The sequence below is a fragment of the Carex rostrata genome, chromosome 30 (assembly GCF_964058835.1).
Source record: "Carex rostrata chromosome 30, lpCarRost1.2, whole genome shotgun sequence".
Lineage (NCBI taxonomy): Eukaryota > Viridiplantae > Streptophyta > Magnoliopsida > Poales > Cyperaceae > Carex > Carex rostrata.
The window spans coordinates 22,501-43,629 of NC_135947.1; the positions used below are offsets into that span (position 1 = coordinate 22,501).

The following is a 21,129-nucleotide window of genomic DNA, read 5'->3' on the forward strand; positions in this document are numbered from 1 at the left end:
CAATTTTTATTATTTCTTTGACCACTTGACCGTGTAGCAAATAAACTCGAAACTTTCAAAATTTTGCATGTATATGCATCACTCATGAAGTACATGGATTTCAACGGTTTGGATTTGACATTTGACGTCGATCCGATGTACTTTTGGAGTTATGCTCACCAAACTTTCTTGGTGAGCATGTCACACGCTAGCTTTACTCTTCTTTTAATACTGCCCTTGCGCTATCTCCGATTTTAAGTTAATCTGGACCGTCCGTTTCAATTTGCTTGAGTCAGGTATAACAAGAAAATTATTGTGGTGACGTAAGCACCTGCATCAGTACCCCTGCCCTGTATCAGCTTTTTGTGGCGACGTAAGCATAGACATTTGCTAACGGGTTACCCGTGACCCGTTCCGGGTTACCCGTTAGGGGTAACGGGTAGGACGGGTAAAGGGGTAGGTCGGGTACGGGTAAAACCCGTAACGGGTAGACGGGTAATTTTTCCAAAACCTCTATCCGGTCCGTTTATTACCCGTACCCGTTGTGGGTTGACGGGTACGGGTACCGCGGGTACGGATCCGGGTATCCGGGTACGGGTCCGGTCCGCCCGGTTTTTTTTTTTTTTTTTTTTTTTTCTGTTTTTTCCCTTTTTTTTCTGTTTTTTTCAAAAAATTCAAATTTTTTTGAAGTGAAACGGGTCGGGTACGGGTAACGGGTACGGGTATGCGGGTAGATGGGTACGGGTAGGCGGGTACGGGTATGCGGGTAGATGGGTACGGGTAGGCGGGTACGGGTAGGCGGGTAGACGGGTACGGGTATAACGGGTTTTTTTTCAAATTAGGTTGTCCGGTCCGTTTATTACCCGTACCCGTCTACCCGTCTACCCGTTTGTACCCGGGCAACGGGTACGGGTAGCTCGGGTAACGGGTACGGACCGGGCAAAACGGGCTGAACCCGTTAGGGGTTTAGCAAACGTCTACGTAAGCACTTCCATCCACTAAATGACTTTAATAATTTTATAATTAAATATCAAAGGGAGGTTGGTAAGGGTTGGTAGGGTTTGGTGATTGGTTTGGCGGTCTGGACAGATCTCCAGTGATCAGGGTACCGCTTTGGCCTAGCTAGTTACGGCCTGCCTGTCGCAGCTGTTGTTCCTCTCCTCCCTTGGGTTCTCCTCTCGTAGGTTGTTCTCTGTGGGTATCGCCATTCTTTTCCAAGTCTATACTCTCATAAAAGAGATTTGTTCACGAAAAAAATTTGAGATTTGAGAATCGCCATTCTTTTCCAAGTCTATACTCTCATTAAATTTTTTTTTGAAAAAAAATTGGTTTGAGATTTGTTCACGAAAAAAATTAAACAGTTGAATTCAGAAAAGATAATAGCAACGGATTTCATTCCTATCCGATAAACATATATTTGAGATCAAAGTAAGAAAGTGGTTAAAAAGAAAAGATTTTAATAATTGAATATTTGTGGCGACATAAGCACTTCCATCAGTAATATTTGTGGCGACGTAAGCACTTCCATCAATTCTAGCTTTCGAGTGCACCAAGTGACTTTAATCATTTTATAATTAAATATCAAAGGGAGTACCGATGGGCATGAGATCAACTTTGTTTTCGACGGACTCTAATATCGTCAGATTCGAATAACTCAAAAAGGAATCTTTTGAGTTAACGGATCTCAACCATCTTAAATGGAGTCAATTCGGTCCTTGCTTATGATATAGAGAGCCATTCATATTAGTACGGATCTAGTTTGATCTTAGAACAGATTGGATGGTCAAAATTCATTAACTCAAAAGATTTTATTTTGAGTTAATGCAGAGGATACTAATTCATCAGATTCACTGTACACTTTGTTTTAAACATACAGATTTACTTTAATTTTTGTATACACGAATTTTAAAACAGATAGATAATATTGATATCCATCGGACCTATTCCGTTGTTCAAATAAAGTGCTAAAAAGAAAAAAAAAAGTTTAAATTAATTTTGTATTTTTATTACTTAATCTTATACTAAATTAATCCTCGGAAAGCGCTTTAATTTCAATCGTCATTGAAGAGTCTACTCTCAAAGGAGATAACTTTCATTAATTTATTCTGTTTTTTTTTGGATAAAATATAAATTAAGTATATAATGAGGAACTCTAATTGTAAAGATCAGTTTTTTAATTTTCTTTTCTCTTTTCTTTTCCGGCTAGGCTATATGACAACAAGTAACACAATTTTCATAGTGTTAAAATCTTGGGCCCGATTCTGGCATAATATATGTAGATTTAATTAAGATGTCAAAACGAAAGAAAAAAAAAATATGAATGCTGAAGGAAGTAAAAGATGGTTAAAAGTTAAAACTGAGATCACAATTAATACAAAGATTGCCGAAGTTAAGGTATATGTTATTCGGTTGTCCCGTCAATTTTTCATATTCTAATTAAGCTATCAAGGTGCTTTAGACAATAGTGAAATTTATGAGGTAATTAAACTGGTAATTCAAACAAGGGGTTATGTGAATTCTGTTATTCAAGAAGTTCCTTGCTGCTTTGATTTTGTATGTGTTTTTCACCTGTTTTTCTCAATTTTTTTTGCTGGGTCCTGTCAAAAACATACTAGCTGTGAAAGGGCTGGACTGGAGTATATTATTATCATTAGTTATTTTAATAAACATTCTGTTTTACCACTAATTTAGTTTTGACTAGTTGATCAGTTTCTTTATTGTCATTTGCTTGCAGTATTTATCATTTTCTTTTAAGATTATTTTGATGAATACCATGTAAACAGCGTTTGCTGAAACCTCTTAATTAATCAGGTTCAGAGAAATTATAGTTTGATTCATACATAGGATGTACATCATTACAAGAGTCTAATTTGGGTATAATGTGGAAAAAGGAATTAAAGAGATTTTCAGGATGAAAGTTCATTATATTATAGAGTACTCAAAGTATAATCCATAAGCATATGACCAAAGAAAAAATATTATCCATTAGAGGAATTCTCAGGATAAAATTATGTGATATATAACATGGCCAAACAAATGAAGAACAATTGTGATATATAAATTACACATAGAAAGAACAAGACACATACGCACACACACCCCTCTTATATTGAAAAACGCAATGCATATATCATCTATGTTGTAGTACATATATTATTTTCTGGTGAAAAAGAAAAGGAAAAGAACTGCAACTGGAAGGAGGAAACTATATTGCTGTTTCACTGATAATTTCTTCAAAAATAATGGACGTCTTCCAATTAAAAATTTAAATTGTTCAGTTGCTGCTACCTCTTGAAGAATTTCAGGAGAGGCTAAAAGTTTTAAACATGTTGTTCTGAGATGATTGCAATTGTGCTTCTCAGCTAAAGATAACATGGTAACCATATTGCTCGTGTTGATAACATCACACAAGATCTCCTCACATATTATCTTTAATCTCTCCATATCATATCTATCAGCTGCAACTAAGAGATGCTGAGCCATTAATTTAGTGTCATGTTTCTCTTCACTCTCTTCAAAACCAGGAAATGAATCATTATATATGAAATGAAGCAGTGCTTTGAACGCTGGAGCTTCCATTTCTTCAATTTTAATTGTAGTGTCTGATTTTTCCTTCATTAGACCGAAAAATTGTGCCAAAAAGACTGGAGATCTCGCAGCGAGAATACACTTGTGAGCACTAAAAGTTTGCCCATCTACTTCAAATGTAACATCCGCTCCATTTCCATTCTCCAAAAGATGGCCTAGTTGCTGCGGTATGTTACCAAGCGGAACAACAATTTCTGATGATGCTCGCTCCACTGGAAATATTTTAAAAACACTAAGGACACATTTAATTATGAAACAATCATCCTTAATAATTGACTTGAACACTGCTCTTTTACCAAATGAAGGATAGCCCCAATCCGAATTGGATTTGAAACTTGTAGTTCCTGTTGCTTTCTTTATGGGTAAGACACATCCACTTTGGTCTAGAATAATAAGACTAAATTGTACCTTCACACATTCTGATATGCTTTTATGGCTAAGATATATCGATATTTCGTCATCTTTTGTCGTATTAAAACCATTTGGGTAGTATTTGATACTCCAATCATGTCCACCGACATGAAAAATAGCTGATTCGAGAAATTTTCCTTTGCCAATATTCTTATCTAACGAGTACCCCGCAATTGTAAACATATGTGATCTAGTCTTTTTTTCAATTCTTCTTATACTCCTTGTGGTTTCTAGTGTGTCAATGGGACATTGTGTGGAGAGTGACATGCCCATGGATAAGTATTTGATATTAAAATAGAACGGAGAGCAATGCAAGTGGAATTTCTACTGTGCGACATGATTTCTCCCTTTTATAATTAAGATGGAAAAGCAATAAATATTTCTTGGAAAAGATGAAGAATACAAGTGGTTCTATAGACGCCGACGGTTTATCTTCTCTGTTCATTGTATATCACCTTGCTGATGGCGTTTATATCAAAGAGGCAATTCTTCTATTTAATTTTCTTAAATACTGAGAAGGCGCGTGTCCCTTTGAATTCTCTTTAATTTTATAATAACCCCTTTTTATTTAGCGTACGTAGCATCTAAACATTGATTTAAAGCAATGATAAAACAATGCTTACCCTCAAATATAATATGCAATTATATTTATGTGAAGGACCAAAAAGCTCCTAAAAGTTATAATAATACACCAAAGTGATAATAAGACACAAAAATTCATTTCAGGCTCAAAAAAAAGAAGCTAAATGATAATTATATACTAATTAAGGCACCGTTTTATTTAACTATTTGTATTCTGGACTATATATAATTATATATACCCTCTCTACTAATGCACTTATGCACCACCATTTTTATGTGGCAAGTTACATAAGCCTGTTGCCTAATTAACTAGAAACAAAAGATGCACATTAATTATTCTTCCTAAATAATTTAAGCCCATGCCGAAACCATGACAATTAATGAGAGAACTTGACCGCTTTACTAATGAAACATTTACAAAATTAGAATGTATGATATTACTAGCTAGATTTCTTTCAATAATGGAAGCGTCTAATTGTCCACAGTCTTTTGTTCACCATTTGTCCACAGCTTTGACTTGTCCAAAAACTGTAAAATTACTTCTAGATGCTATACAATTATACAACATATCACATAAAATATATCAGTTAATCATACAACATCCAGCAACTATTTGAAGTGATTCCAAGATAGTTAAAAAAAGATTGCAACTTGCACAACAGGAAAAAAATGTTGTACTTTCAGACTGTACTTTCGAAAAATACAGTTATAGGAAGTTATTGGCAGTTAGTATTAGTTAATAGCGGTTATTCTGACAAAAACGTGATAAAAAGGCAAAATTACATTTTATTCTGACTTGTGCGAATACTGTAAAATTGAGCACTAAAACCATAAAAATAATATGTTCAAACTATAAATTTATAGACATGCAATTTTTAATGCTGAAGATGCTGTAGATGGACAAATGAAAACGATAAAATAAAAATGTTCAAAAATAACAATTTTTAATGCTGTAAATATATCAAGTTAAACTTTGAAATGAAAAGGTAAAAAATATAAAATTACATAATTGTAACATTAGCACATTAAGTAAAAACAAAAAAAAATGACAACTTTTAATACTGTAAATTTGTAAACGTAAACTGTGAAAATACAAATTATAAACTATAAATTAGCAAACTGTGAAATCTTAACGTAAAAACTATAAAATTGCAGTTTAAAAAAAATGTAAATTTGCAATACTGTAAAATTGATAAGTTAAACTGTGAAAATAAAACGTAAAAACTATCAAATTTCAATACTGTAAAATAAGATGTAAAAAAATGCAACAATTCAGCTTAAACAACAACCTGCAAAGAATCATGAATATTGTAAACTTTCTACATGTAAACCATAAAACAAAATAATAAAACATCTAAAACTATACATCCATTCATCATTTGTTCAACAAAACAATATTACCACACATGACAACTGTCCAAAACAAACAATATTCACCACAAAAAATTTTACTACATCATCCAACACGAACCACAGTATCAACCAGAAAGTACAAAACTATATCATTGAACATTCAGACTAAAAACTTTCGGTGTACATTGTTGGGATGAGTGAGAAGCCTCATCACAAGAACAACACGTTCTTTGGAGATATCATCCTGCATAACAATAAAATAAACAATAAAACAAAACAAATTGCATTCATTGCAAATAAGAATTAGAAAATAATCTTACAAGTTATTTACCTGATTAAAAATCATAGGACTGTCTGTGATAATGTTGTACACAAAACGCAACATGAAAATAGCGCAATCCTTTGAATTATCGCCCTGTTTTGGGCACTCCTTAGCATCCACTCGAACATCAACCCAGTCAGGTTTGGCTGAAAGGTAAATTAACATCAACAATTAATAAAAACTTCAATTATTAAAACTGCAGTTAATTGCCACAATAAAGGAAAATTAGTACAGCAATACTGTAAAAATTTAGAAGAAGAAAGTATCATACAATAAAAAAACACTCACAAGTTCTCCATGCAAGAAAAGTCTTGAGCCAACTGATAGTGTGCCAATGAAATTCCATATAAGCCCCATCTTCACCAGCATATGTGTAATAGTGGATTTCCATGGCAGGAACATCCACTGCATAAAGAACCCAGTGATTTTTCTTGCAAATGGGAACAAAAAGCCATCTTATTGTATCAAACTGAGGTCCAAACAACTGAGGAAGGGCCTCAAAGGCGGCATACGCAGTGTAATCATGCATACAAACCTGTATCATACAAATAAAACGCATTAAAGAGTACTCAAGTATTTCAACAGCAAAAATATAAAGATTTAATTAATAAAATAAAAAAGCAAAAAAAAAAAACTTACAGACAAATAAGGATTAATGAAGAACCATTTATCCCTGATAGGGGTCTCAAATTGCATCACACTCAGAACTGTTTCAACCAACTGCAAAATTCAAGAAAAAATGAAAAACCTTCTTAGGATATACTGTAAAATTACTTCATATATCCAGTAATGTTAATTAATGTGTTCTCTTAACATTTCATTTTCATTTATTAGAAATAACATATCAAAATCAAAGTACATAATGTAAATGTACAATAATACCTCACTGCTTACGGCTTCCTCGGGATTCATTAGGTCTTTCAACACTATCAACCTGCACCAGAAGCCTCCGGGCGTGTGAAGGAAGGCTGTCTCAACGTTGATCAATTTTTTGTTCTTCACATTGCTCCACCACTGATCGAGAATTTGGATTGCATCACTAGACAGTTTTTCTCGATGCTTGTACCCAAATCTCTTAACAATAGGAGGCTTCTCAACTTCTTGGTCACCCCCATCATAGAATAAACTACTCTGAAAACTCCATTGGTTAACATCTTCCTTAAATTCAATGGGTTTAGGAGATACGTAGTTTTCTAATAAATGAGGGATTACGGTTACAAACTCTGCCCAATCTTGAGTTACTTCAAGGTTTGGTTTATATGAAGCATCCACAACAACATCATGATACTCTGCTCTAATTTCATCTTCAGATTTTTTTTCTTGGGTAGAATGGCCCTTGGTGAGCCTGTACCAATCTTTTTTCCCTTTTCAACTTTCATCTTCTTCTTTGGAGGTGGTTTACCTCCCTTTCTTACTACCCCTGGTTTTCTACCCCTTCTCGATACTCTAGTTTGTACAATTGCTCTTGTAGTACTTTGGGTACCTGCACTGGCTTCTTTCGAGGAGGTTCCCATATCATCATCTTTCCCCTTCTTCTGTAACTGTTCATCATTATATTCTTTTAACGCTTCATCAAAAATAACTTCTAAAACATTGAAAGCACTATCAACTATATAATTATGATCTTCTTCACTGTAGGTACTAAGTCTTTCAATTAATTGTGCCTGCATAAGAAAAAAAAATTAATGTATAAATACTGTAAATAGCAAAATTCTATAATTTTAAAATATTAAGATAATACTGTAAAATATGTACATCCACTTGTGAGAATGAAACATTAGATTCAATGTCTGGTGAACTATTGCCCACTGGTGCTACTCTCTTGCACTGTTTTTTTGGTGCTGTCTTGCCCTGCTTTTTAAGCTGCACAATGAAAGACAATTAATACATAAACAATATAAATTAATAAAATGAATAATGTATACCCAGTATCAATACTGTAAAAAATAGTATATAAAATATAATATTACTACATGAACAATTTAATTATAAAAAAAACCTTTTGATCTCCCACTTCAGGTTGGAGGTGAACTGGAGGGTCAAAAAGTGAAAGTTCAATCTTAACTCTCCTTTCTTCATCAGTTTCGGTATGATCACTGTCACTTTTATCATCATGGACATGCAAAAACTCCTTTTCTTCTACTACAACGTTACTTTGCTTGTTCGTACCCAAAGCATGATCATTGGAAGGTGCCTGATCATTCGCAGCAGCCGCTTGATCATTTGCAGCCATCTCAACATTTGCAGTGGCCGCTTGATCATTTGCAGCCGCCGCTTGATCATTTGCAGCCACCTCAACATTTGCAGCCGCCCCTTGTTCATTTGCAGCCTCCTGATCTTTGGCACCCGCCTCAACATTTGCAGCTGCCTGTTCATTGGCAATCGCCTCTACAATTGCAGACACCACTTGTTCATTTGCAGCCACCTTATCTTTGGCAGCCGCTTCAACATTTGCATGATAGTTATCATCTACAGCTTGCTGATCATTGGCAGGCGCCTCAACATTTGCAGCACCCTATCATTTCAAGCCTGGTATCAACGCAGAACCATACAATTGTTACGTTACGAAACTTTTTACAATTTCTTTTGAATATTTTATTGACAAGAATTGAAAATCGTGCTAACGAAATAGAAGTTTAAACCTTAATTAAGGTTCCCCTAAATAAGTAAATTAAGTATGAATCGAAATTGCGTTGAAATTTTGAAGTTCTGGACCTTTGGAGGTCCAGTGCATCCGCACTGATGAATTTTGTATTGGCTAAATTTTCCTGAATCTGACTAAGAAATTAGTGCGGATGAGTTGACCTGCACTGGATATCAGTGCGTCCGCACTCGTGATCTTTCTGTGTTGATTTAAGTCCTGAAATTCCAAGTACCGAGTGCGGGTGACTGACCCGCACTGAAATTGAGTGCGTCCGCACTATGCTCAGACATTTCCTTTGTTCAGTGCCGTTTTCATGAAAAATTTGACTAAGTATGGAGTGCGTCTGCACTGATGGTGAGTGCGGGTGGAGAACCCGCACCGACACCTGTTCTTTCCTCTGGAAGGTGCTGGAAGGCCCAGCCAAGTGCCGAGTGCATCCGCACTCAGATCCAGTGCGGATGGGCGACCCGCACTGGATGATCTGAGGGTTTATTTGCATAAATCCTTTGCTCTCTCTCTCTCTCACTTCATTTCCTTCCCATTTTCAAGTGAGATTCTGCCAAGAGAGAAGAAAAACAGCGAGAGAGTTTCCCGTGTTTAGGGTTTAGGGTTTAGGGTTTAGGGTTTAGGGTTTAGGGTTTAGGGTTTAGGGTTTAGGGTTTAGGGTTTAGGGTTGGCTCAAGACTTTTCTTGCATGGAGAACTTGTGAGTGTTTTTTTATTGTATGATACTTTCTTCTTCTAAATTTTTACAGTATTGCTGTACTAATTTTCCTTTATTGTGGCAATTAACTGCAGTTTTAATAATTGAAGTTTTTATTAATTGTTGATGTTAATTTACCTTTCAGCCAAACCTGACTGGGTTGATGTTCGAGTGGATGCTAAGGAGTGCCCAAAACAGGGCGATAATTCAAAGGATTGCGCTATTTTCATGTTGCGTTTTGTGTACAACATTATCACAGACAGTCCTATGATTTTTAATCAGGTAAATAACTTGTAAGATTATTTTCTAATTCTTATTTGCAATGAATGCAATTTGTTTTGTTTTATTGTTTATTTTATTGTTATGCAGGATGATATCTCCAAAGAACGTGTTGTTCTTGTGATGAGGCTTCTCACTCATCCCAACAATGTACACCGAAAGTTTTTAGTCTGAATGTTCAATGATATAGTTTTGTACTTTCTGGTTGATACTGTGGTTCGTGTTGGATGATGTAGTAAAATTTTTTGTGGTGAATATTGTTTGTTTTGGACAGTTGTCATGTGTGGTAATATTGTTTTGTTGAACAAATGATGAATGGATGTATAGTTTTAGATGTTTTATTATTTTGTTTTATGGTTTACATGTAGAAAGTTTACAATATTCATGATTCTTTGCAGGTTGTTGTTTAAGCTGAATTGTTGCATTTTTTTACATCTTATTTTACAGTATTGAAATTTGATAGTTTTTACGTTTTATTTTCACAGTTTAACTTATCAATTTTACAGTATTGCAAATTTACATTTTTTTTAAACTGCAATTTTATAGTTTTTACGTTAAGATTTCACAGTTTGCTAATTTATAGTTTATAATTTGTATTTTCACAGTTTACGTTTACAAATTTACAGTATTAAAAGTTGTCATTTTTTTTTGTTTTTACTTAATGTGCTAATGTTACAATTATGTAATTTTATATTTTTTACCTTTTCATTTCAAAGTTTAACTTGATATATTTACAGCATTAAAAATTGTTATTTTTGAACATTTTTATTTTATCGTTTTCATTTGTCCATCTACAGCATCTTCAGCATTAAAAATTGCATGTCTATAAATTTATAGTTTGAACATATTATTTTTATGGTTTTAGTGCTCAATTTTACAGTATTCGCACAAGTCAGAATAAAATGTAATTTTGCCTTTTTATCACGTTTTTGTCAGAATAACCGCTATTAACTAATACTAACTGCCAATAACTTCCTATAACTGTATTTTTCGAAAGTACAGTCTGAAAGTACAACATTTTTTTCCTGTTGTGCAAGTTGCAATCTTTTTTTAACTATCTTGGAATCACTTCAAATAGTTGCTGGATGTTGTATGATTAACTGATATATTTTATGTGATATGTTGTATAATTGTATAGCATCTAGAAGTAATTTTACAGTTTTTGGACAAGTCAAAGCTGTGGACAAATGGTGAACAAAAGACTGTGGACAATTAGACGCTTCCATTATTGAAAGAAATCTAGCTAGTAATATCATACATTCTAATTTTGTAAATGTTTCATTAGTAAAGCGGTCAAGTTCTCTCATTAATTGTCATGGTTTCGGCATGGGCTTAAATTATTTAGGAAGAATAATTAATGTGCATCTTTTGTTTCTAGTTAATTAGGCAACAGGCTTATGTAACTTGCCACATAAAAATGGTGGTGCATAAGTGCATTAGTAGAGAGGGTATATATAATTATATATAGTCCAGAATACAAATAGTTAAATAAAACGGTGCCTTAATTAGTATATAATTATCATTTAGCTTCTTTTTTTTGAGCCTGAAATGAATTTTTGTGTCTTATTATCACTTTGGTGTATTATTATAACTTTTAGGAGCTTTTTGGTCCTTCACATAAATATAATTGCATATTATATTTGAGGGTAAGCATTGTTTTATCATTGCTTTAAATCAATGTTTAGATGCTACGTACGCTAAATAAAAAGGGGTTATTATAAAATTAAAGAGAATTCAAAGGGACACGCGCCTTCTCAGTATTTAAGAAAATTAAATAGAAGAATTGCCTCTTTGATATAAACGCCATCAGCAAGGTGATATACAATGAACAGAGAAGATAAACCGTCGGCGTCTATAGAACCACTTGTATTCTTCATCTTTTCCAAGAAATATTTATTGCTTTTCCATCTTAATTATAAAAGGGAGAAATCATGTCGCACAGTAGAAATTCCACTTGCATTGCTCTCCGTTCTATTTTAATATCAAATACTTATCCATGGGCATGTCACTCTCCACACAATGTCCCATTGACACACTAGAAACCACAAGGAGTATAAGAAGAATTGAAAAAAAGACTAGATCACATATGTTTACAATTGCGGGGTACTCGTTAGATAAGAATATTGGCAAAGGAAAATTTCTCGAATCAGCTATTTTTCATGTCGGTGGACATGATTGGAGTATCAAATACTACCCAAATGGTTTTAATACGACAAAAGATGACGAAATATCGATATATCTTAGCCATAAAAGCATATCAGAATGTGTGAAGGTACAATTTAGTCTTATTATTCTAGACCAAAGTGGATGTGTCTTACCCATAAAGAAAGCAACAGGAACTACAAGTTTCAAATCCAATTCGGATTGGGGCTATCCTTCATTTGGTAAAAGAGCAGTGTTCAAGTCAATTATTAAGGATGATTGTTTCATAATTAAATGTGTCCTTAGTGTTTTTAAAATATTTCCAGTGGAGCGAGCATCATCAGAAATTGTTGTTCCGCTTGGTAACATACCGCAGCAACTAGGCCATCTTTTGGAGAATGGAAATGGAGCGGATGTTACATTTGAAGTAGATGGGCAAACTTTTAGTGCTCACAAGTGTATTCTCGCTGCGAGATCTCCAGTCTTTTTGGCACAATTTTTCGGTCTAATGAAGGAAAAATCAGACACTACAATTAAAATTGAAGAAATGGAAGCTCCAGCGTTCAAAGCACTGCTTCATTTCATATATAATGATTCATTTCCTGGTTTTGAAGAGAGTGAAGAGAAACATGACACTAAATTAATGGCTCAGCATCTCTTAGTTGCAGCTGATAGATATGATATGGAGAGATTAAAGATAATATGTGAGGAGATCTTGTGTGATGTTATCAACACGAGCAATATGGTTACCATGTTATCTTTAGCTGAGAAGCACAATTGCAATCATCTCAGAACAACATGTTTAAAACTTTTAGCCTCTCCTGAAATTCTTCAAGAGGTAGCAGCAACTGAACAATTTAAATTTTTAATTGGAAGACGTCCATTATTTTTGAAGAAATTATCAGTGAAACAGCAATATAGTTTCCTCCTTCCAGTTGCAGTTCTTTTCCTTTTCTTTTTCACCAGAAAATAATATATGTACTACAACATAGATGATATATGCATTGCGTTTTTCAATATAAGAGGGGTGTGTGTGCGTATGTGTCTTGTTCTTTCTATGTGTAATTTATATATCACAATTGTTCTTCATTTGTTTGGCCATGTTATATATCACATAATTTTATCCTGAGAATTCCTCTAATGGATAATATTTTTTCTTTGGTCATATGCTTATGGATTATACTTTGAGTACTCTATAATATAATGAACTTTCATCCTGAAAATCTCTTTAATTCCTTTTTCCACATTATACCCAAATTAGACTCTTGTAATGATGTACATCCTATGTATGAATCAAACTATAATTTCTCTGAACCTGATTAATTAAGAGGTTTCAGCAAACGCTGTTTACATGGTATTCATCAAAATAATCTTAAAAGAAAATGATAAATACTGCAAGCAAATGACAATAAAGAAACTGATCAACTAGTCAAAACTAAATTAGTGGTAAAACAGAATGTTTATTAAAATAACTAATGATAATAATATACTCCAGTCCAGCCCTTTCACAGCTAGTATGTTTTTGACAGGACCCAGCAAAAAAAATTGAGAAAAACAGGTGAAAAACACATACAAAATCAAAGCAGCAAGGAACTTCTTGAATAACAGAATTCACATAACCCCTTGTTTGAATTACCAGTTTAATTACCTCATAAATTTCACTATTGTCTAAAGCACCTTGATAGCTTAATTAGAATATGAAAAATTGACGGGACAACCGAATAACATATACCTTAACTTCGGCAATCTTTGTATTAATTGTGATCTCAGTTTTAACTTTTAACCATCTTTTACTTCCTTCAGCATTCATATTTTTTTTTTCTTTCGTTTTGACATCTTAATTAAATCTACATATATTATGCCAGAATCGGGCCCAAGATTTTAACACTATGAAAATTGTGTTACTTGTTGTCATATAGCCTAGCCGGAAAAGAAAAGAGAAAAGAAAATTAAAAAACTGATCTTTACAATTAGAGTTCCTCATTATATACTTAATTTATATTTTATCCAAAAAAAAACAGAATAAATTAATGAAAGTTATCTCCTTTGAGAGTAGACTCTTCAATGACGATTGAAATTAAAGCGCTTTCCGAGGATTAATTTAGTATAAGATTAAGTAATAAAAATACAAAATTAATTTAAACTTTTTTTTTTCTTTTTAGCACTTTATTTGAACAACGGAATAGGTCCGATGGATATCAATATTATCTATCTGTTTTAAAATTCGTGTATACAAAAATTAAAGTAAATCTGTATGTTTAAAACAAAGTGTACAGTGAATCTGATGAATTAGTATCCTCTGCATTAACTCAAAATAAAATCTTTTGAGTTAATGAATTTTGACCATCCAATCTGTTCTAAGATCAAACTAGATCCGTACTAATATGAATGGCTCTCTATATCATAAGCAAGGACCGAATTGACTCCATTTAAGATGGTTGAGATCCGTTAACTCAAAAGATTCCTTTTTGAGTTATTCGAATCTGACGATATTAGAGTCCGTCGAAAACAAAGTTGATCTCATGCCCATCGGTACTCCCTTTGATATTTAATTATAAAATGATTAAAGTCACTTGGTGCACTCGAAAGCTAGAATTGATGGAAGTGCTTACGTCGCCACAAATATTACTGATGGAAGTGCTTATGTCGCCACAAATATTCAATTATTAAAATCTTTTCTTTTTAACCACTTTCTTACTTTGATCTCAAATATATGTTTATCGGATAGGAATGAAATCCGTTGCTATTATCTTTTCTGAATTCAACTGTTTAATTTTTTTCGTGAACAAATCTCAAACCAATTTTTTTTCAAAAAAAAATTTAATGAGAGTATAGACTTGGAAAAGAATGGCGATTCTCAAATCTCAAATTTTTTTCGTGAACAAATCTCTTTTATGAGAGTATAGACTTGGAAAAGAATGGCGATACCCACAGAGAACAACCTACGAGAGGAGAACCCAAGGGAGGAGAGGAACAACAGCTGCGACAGGCAGGCCGTAACTAGCTAGGCCAAAGCGGTACCCTGATCACTGGAGATCTGTCCAGACCGCCAAACCAATCACCAAACCCTACCAACCCTTACCAACCTCCCTTTGATATTTAATTATAAAATTATTAAAGTCATTTAGTGGATGGAAGTGCTTACGTAGACGTTTGCTAAACCCCTAACGGGTTCAGCCCGTTTTGCCCGGTCCGTACCCGTTACCCGAGCTACCCGTACCCGTTGCCCGGGTACAAACGGGTAGACGGGTAGACGGGTACGGGTAATAAACGGACCGGACAACCTAATTTGAAAAAAAACCCGTTATACCCGTACCCGTCTACCCGCCTACCCGTACCCGCCTACCCGTACCCATCTACCCGCATACCCGTACCCGCCTACCCGTACCCATCTACCCGCATACCCGTACCCGTTACCCGTACCCGACCCGTTTCACTTCAAAAAAATTTGAATTTTTTGAAAAAAACAGAAAAAAAAGGGAAAAAACAGAAAAAAAAAAAAAAAAAAAAAAAAAAAAAAAAAACCGGGCGGACCGGACCCGTACCCGGATACCCGGATCCGTACCCGCGGTACCCGTACCCGTCAACCCACAACGGGTACGGGTAATAAACGGACCGGATAGAGGTTTTGGAAAAATTACCCGTCTACCCGTTACGGGTTTTACCCGTACCCGACCTACCCCTTTACCCGTCCTACCTGTTACCCCTAACGGGTAACCCGGAACGGGTCACGGGTAACCCGTTAGCAAATGTCTATGCTTACGTCGCCACAAAAAGCTGATACAGGGCAGGGGTACTGATGCAGGTGCTTACGTCACCACAATAATTTTCTTGTTATACCTGACTCAAGCAAATTGAAACGGACGGTCCAGATTAACTTAAAATCGGAGATAGCGCAAGGGCAGTATTAAAAGAAGAGTAAAGCTAGCGTGTGACATGCTCACCAAGAAAGTTTGGTGAGCATAACTCCAAAAGTACATCGGATCGACGTCAAATGTCAAATCCAAACCGTTGAAATCCATGTACTTCATGAGTGATGCATATACATGCAAAATTTTGAAAGTTTCGAGTTTATTTGCTACACGGTCAAGTGGTCAAAGAAATAATAAAAATTGAATATATAAAATAACTTATAATAAAATGTTCATTTCTTTGACCACTTGACCGTGTAGCAAATAAACTCGAAACTTTCAAAATTTTGCATATATATGCATCACTCATGAAGTACATAGATTTCAACGGTTTGGATTTGATATTTGACGTCGATCTGATATACTTTTAGAGTTATGCTCACCACACTTTCTTGGTGAGCATGTCACACGCTAGCTTTACTCTTAAAAGAATGACCCTGGGTCGTCCATTTGCAATTTGCTTGAGTCAGGCACCTGGGGTGATCCCAAATCAAGTTAACAAATAAGTGAGGGTTCATTATTCTCGGTCAATATATTAATTATTCTTGGCCAAAATTTACTCACCCGGAATTATTCTCGGAAAGTGATCCGAATTCATTATTCTTGGTCAAAGTTTAGTCACCAGATACATTAGCCGCCTTCTACTTAGTATATTTAAGACCTCTGTTGCATAGGTTACAAACAACAATAACACACAACAATGGCAGCTAAGGCAGATAAGATTACGTTGATCGGCGGATGGGCGAGCCCGTTTGTCATGAGGGTCCGTATCGCACTAAATCTGAAAGGAATCAGTTATGAAATGTTGCAAGAGACGGTTGGGAAGAAGAGCGAACTCTTGCTGGTATCAAACCCGGTTTACAAGAAGATACCTGTTCTGATTCACAATGGCACACCCTTATGTGAGTCCATGATCATCGTGGAGTACATTGCTGAGACCTGGAAATCTGTCGGGATGCCGATTCTCCCGTCTGATTTGTATGATCGTGCTATTGCTCGATTTTGGACTGCCTATGTTGATGATAAGGTGAATTAATTGCGCCTTTTCTTTCTTTCCAGAATATGTATGCTCTTAATTTTGCAAATGTTAACTGTGGTTATCTAATTGATTAAATAGATAAAAATTTCAATTAATTCTCTCTATGTTAATTATTTTATCAGCTTCATGGGTCAATTATTAAATTGAGGAAAATGATGAAAGGAACTCCAGAAGCCGAAGTAGAGGCTGAAAAAATGACCACGACTCTCCAACTACTTGAAGAAGCATTTTGGAAGTGCAGCTTAGGAAAAAGCTTCTTTGGAGGAGACAACATTGGATGCTTAGATATAGCAGTGGGATCGTACCTAGGATGGATAAAGGCAGTGGAGAAAATAGTCGGAATCAAGTTTCTAGATGAAGAGAAGGTTCCTGGTTTAGTCGCATGGTCAGAGCGCTTTTGTGGGCATGGTGCTGTGAAAGAAATCATGCCAGATGCTGACAAGCTGGTTGAGTTCACAGCCGTGCTGATGAGAGCCACAGCTGCCAAGTGAACTTCGTTCAATTTATTATCTAAAATTTTCATAGATGTTTATTGTACCTGGTTTTGCTTAGTTACTCTTTATCCATTAGCTCCATATTAGTTATCAGTATATTGCTATTCTTGTAGTGGCAAAGAAGATATATGCATATATATAATATATAAGAGGATGCGATTCTGTTTCACCTATTTTTTGTTAATTTTGTCATCTGGCATTGAAAAAATGCATAAGATAAAACTAGTGGAAATATCCACCCAACAAACAGGGTACAACTTGTCAGGGACGGAACTGGGAGGTGCAAGGGGGGGCCAGGCACCCCCCCATAAAATCAGAAGTTGCTTAATGGGGTGGTTATTTTCATAGTTCCTAAATTCGGAATCGGAATCGGATTTTTGACCATGGAATTGGAATCGGATGAATCGGCCGGAATCGGAAGAATCGGATCGGTAACTCGGGTTTTTTTGGCAGAAGCTTGTTTTGTAGCCAAAAAGTAGAAAAAAATTGATAAAAATAATTTGCATGCTTTTTAACACCGTGAAGAACAATGGCAACGGGTCAGAGCTGTCAGATTCTTGTTAAGATTCACACAAACTTGATATGCACGAATCTTGAAGCAATACGTACTAATCTAACATGATTTTTTGGAATGATGATCAAAATATATCAAATTTCATTTTTTGTGAAACAAGAAATAATGAAGAAAGATTATAGACATCATTATCAAAAGGTTTAACCCACATTGAAATTTCTTAAAAAAAAAAAAAAAATTGTATTAAAAAATAGGAAAAAAATTGTGAAAAAAGTAATTTGTACAAAGTATTGCTAAGGTCATTTGTTAACCCCTAAAAAAAAAAGAAAATAGAGAGTATATAGAAAATAAAAGAAACCAACAAAGAAAAAGGAAATAGTTAAAAAAAAATCAGAAAACAATGAATAAATGGACGTAACCATTAACAAAAGAAATGGAGAGGACAAAAGGAGAAAAAAGTTTGAATTAGATCGAAGCAGCTGGCAGAGAAAAGGAAAGGAAAAAGAGAGGGCTGAGAGCGGTTCACATTTTTAACAGCTGTGGCCCATCTAACAGACTCATGTTTCTCTGCAAACCGCGACCATGCAAGGTGAAGCACAACACTGTTTTCATCTCTCCCATTTAATCCGACAAATGGAGCCCACCCTAATAAGCCAATCAACGCCTGTGTACTTCTTAGCTTCTCACATCTGTTAAAGGGGTCCCATGGTTCATCCTAGCGGTGTACATGCACCATGCCCATTTGCGATTGAAGACCTTTCTTCTTCATCAGAAAACCATTTGAAAATCAGAAAAAATCGGAGAAATTTAGAACCAAATTCACCAAGAATCAAGTAGGTGAGAATCGGTCCAGGTAGAAGAGAATCGGCTCAACTCGGACTAAAACTCGGTTGACTCGGCTTGACTCGGACCAAAAATCGGATAACTCGGCAGAGTCAAACACTGTTCATCCGAGTTTTACTGAAAAACTCGCATACGCGCGAGACTCGGGTAAAACTCGGCCCGGTCCTGTCCGATTCCGAGTTGACTAGGAACCGGCCGATTTTCGGAACTATGGTTATTTTCATATGGTTTTTTGCAGATGCATACCGATTGGCACCTCCCAAAAAATTTCGTCAGTTGGTTGGATTGGGATACTTGGACATCCGATTCAAAAATTAAATGGATTAATGGATTTACAATTACAGGCTAATGGCTTTAAAAATACAAGACCCATTTTTAAATGCATTGACAAATCAATAGAATTTAATATTGTTGTTAAGATGGTTATTGTTTAATTAACTATTATATTTGCGGTTGTTCTTTCATCTTTCGGTGGCTCAACCTCCTCAAATTCAAATTCTGGTTCCGCCCCTGTAACTTGTAAAATATTTATACTATACAAAACATCAATTTTGTAAGTTCATATTCAAATATTCAATCCATATTGAATGTTTTACTTTGAATTATGTCCAATTTTCTAATCTCCATCAATTATCTATTTAATTAGATTGACAATTTCTTGCCATATAATATGTAAAAACAAATCATAATCTAATTCAAATACTAATTTTATACCGGTAATTAATGTTCCTTGTCAATTACCGAAATTAGAGACACTTTATTTAACAGTAGCCGTCTGGTCTTAATTAACGGGACCCAATTAAGTTTCAGAGGAAGCTATATTTAATTCTTTGCTAGACCCAATTAAGTTCCTCCCTGTCCCTCTCTTATATATATTCTGTACTAGACCAAGTCAGAATGGCATGCGATTTCTCCCATTCTGAATTGGGTTCGTAACGAAGTCCAAATCCTATCTCCTTTCAATTGTGCCTTTTGTAACCAAGACACGCTGCCAATGTTAACATAATAGCATTCTGAAAAAATCGATATGCATGTCGTCAAGCCATCTCAGTAGCATTCTGAATCGGCCGCTAATTCCTAGCCATGGCCCTACTCCCCTATCTCCTCTTTACTTATACCACCTAGATAAACTTACTGGTCCAAGGTTTAATTAATTATTTAATTAATAAAAATTGACTATATTAAAATAACTGATGCAAGTGCTTACGTCGCCACAATTATTTAATTATTAAAATCTTTTCTTTTTGACCACTTTTCTTTTTTCGATCCCAAATATGTTTCTTGGGTATATCCTCAAAAGCTGGTACTGATGCAGGTGCTTACATCACCACAATTGTTTTCTCGTTAAGTTAGCAAATAAGTGAGGTCATCTCGGAAATTTATTTTCGGTCAAACTTTAGTCACCAGGAATTATCAGTTTTAACCATCTTTTACTTTCTTCAGCATTAGTTTTTTTCCCCCTTTTGACATCTTAATTAAATCTATATGCCAGAATCGGACCCCGATTTTAACACTCATTATAAACTGAGCTTTACAATTAGAGTTCCTCATTATAAACTTAATTTATATGTTATAAAACAAAAAAATGAATGAAATTGCTCTTTATGAAAGTAGACTTGGAAAAAAATGGCGATTCCCACAGAAGAACCTACGAGAAGAGAACCCAAGGGAGGACAGGAACAACAGACGGGCAGGCTGTAACTAGCGAAAGCGCTACTCTGACCACTAGAGATCTTTCGAGGCCGCCAAACCAATCACCAAACCCTACCAATCAATGTTATTAAAACCGGACCGGACATTGACCCGGTAAAGCTTTGGGTCAATGGTTTACTGGTCGAACCGGTAGGTCGACTGGTTCAACCGCTGGTTTTTTAAAATAGTTATAAATTAATATTTCCAAGTCCATCTAGATATTTACTTTGGCATCTAACTCCTCTAACAAGAAATAATGAGAATATATATTTTCTTAGATAAAACATACAACTTTTACCTAAGAATAACATGTCACTCAAATAACTCGTAGTGTATCATTACCTCGTCCTGAAATGTTCATTTAAGCATTTTGTCAAACACGTTAGAGGCATTTATTATTCAATGGGTGTTAACCAAATACGAGTAGTTCAACTATCATATACAAACACAAATTCATCAATTAGTGTTAGTATTTACTCGAGAACTTACAGATTGGGCTTTTGGATGACGATATGGACCATTGTTGCTTCAGCTTGAGTTGTCTTTGTAGATTTTTTTGCTTGAACTTTGAACCTTGAGAATCTGAGTTGGTCCATGTGCTTGTGGAGGGATCCTGTTTCCATGAATCGTTCTA

General features: G+C 35.0%; 1 protein-coding gene and 2 pseudogenes across 1 annotated transcript; 2 read left to right on the forward strand and 1 right to left on the reverse strand.

Annotated features, from left to right (window-relative positions):
- Positions 1-3,132: 3,132 nt before the first annotated feature.
- Positions 3,133-4,251, reverse strand: LOC144546574 (BTB/POZ and MATH domain-containing protein 2 pseudogene; annotated as a pseudogene).
- Positions 4,252-11,856: 7,605 nt separating this feature from the next.
- LOC144546577 (BTB/POZ and MATH domain-containing protein 2 pseudogene) lies at positions 11,857-12,975 on the forward strand (annotated as a pseudogene).
- Positions 12,976-16,521: 3,546 nt separating this feature from the next.
- Positions 16,522-17,617, forward strand: LOC144546782 (glutathione S-transferase U18-like). Its single transcript, XM_078295333.1, has 2 exons — positions 16,522-16,940; positions 17,075-17,617. Exons 1-2 carry the CDS (start codon positions 16,614-16,616, stop codon positions 17,441-17,443), a joined length of 696 nt encoding a protein of 231 aa, XP_078151459.1. The 5' UTR covers positions 16,522-16,613; the 3' UTR covers positions 17,444-17,617.
- Positions 17,618-21,129: the final 3,512 nt, after the last annotated feature.

Coding starts and splice junctions, on each gene's coding strand:
- LOC144546782 (XM_078295333.1), top strand. CDS start 16,614: ATGGCAGCTAAGGCAGATAAGATTACGTTGATCGGCGGATGGGCGAGC. Junction 16,941..17,074: donor CTGCCTATGTTGATGATAAG/GTGAATTAATTG, acceptor TTATTTTATCAG/CTTCATGGGTCAATTATTAA.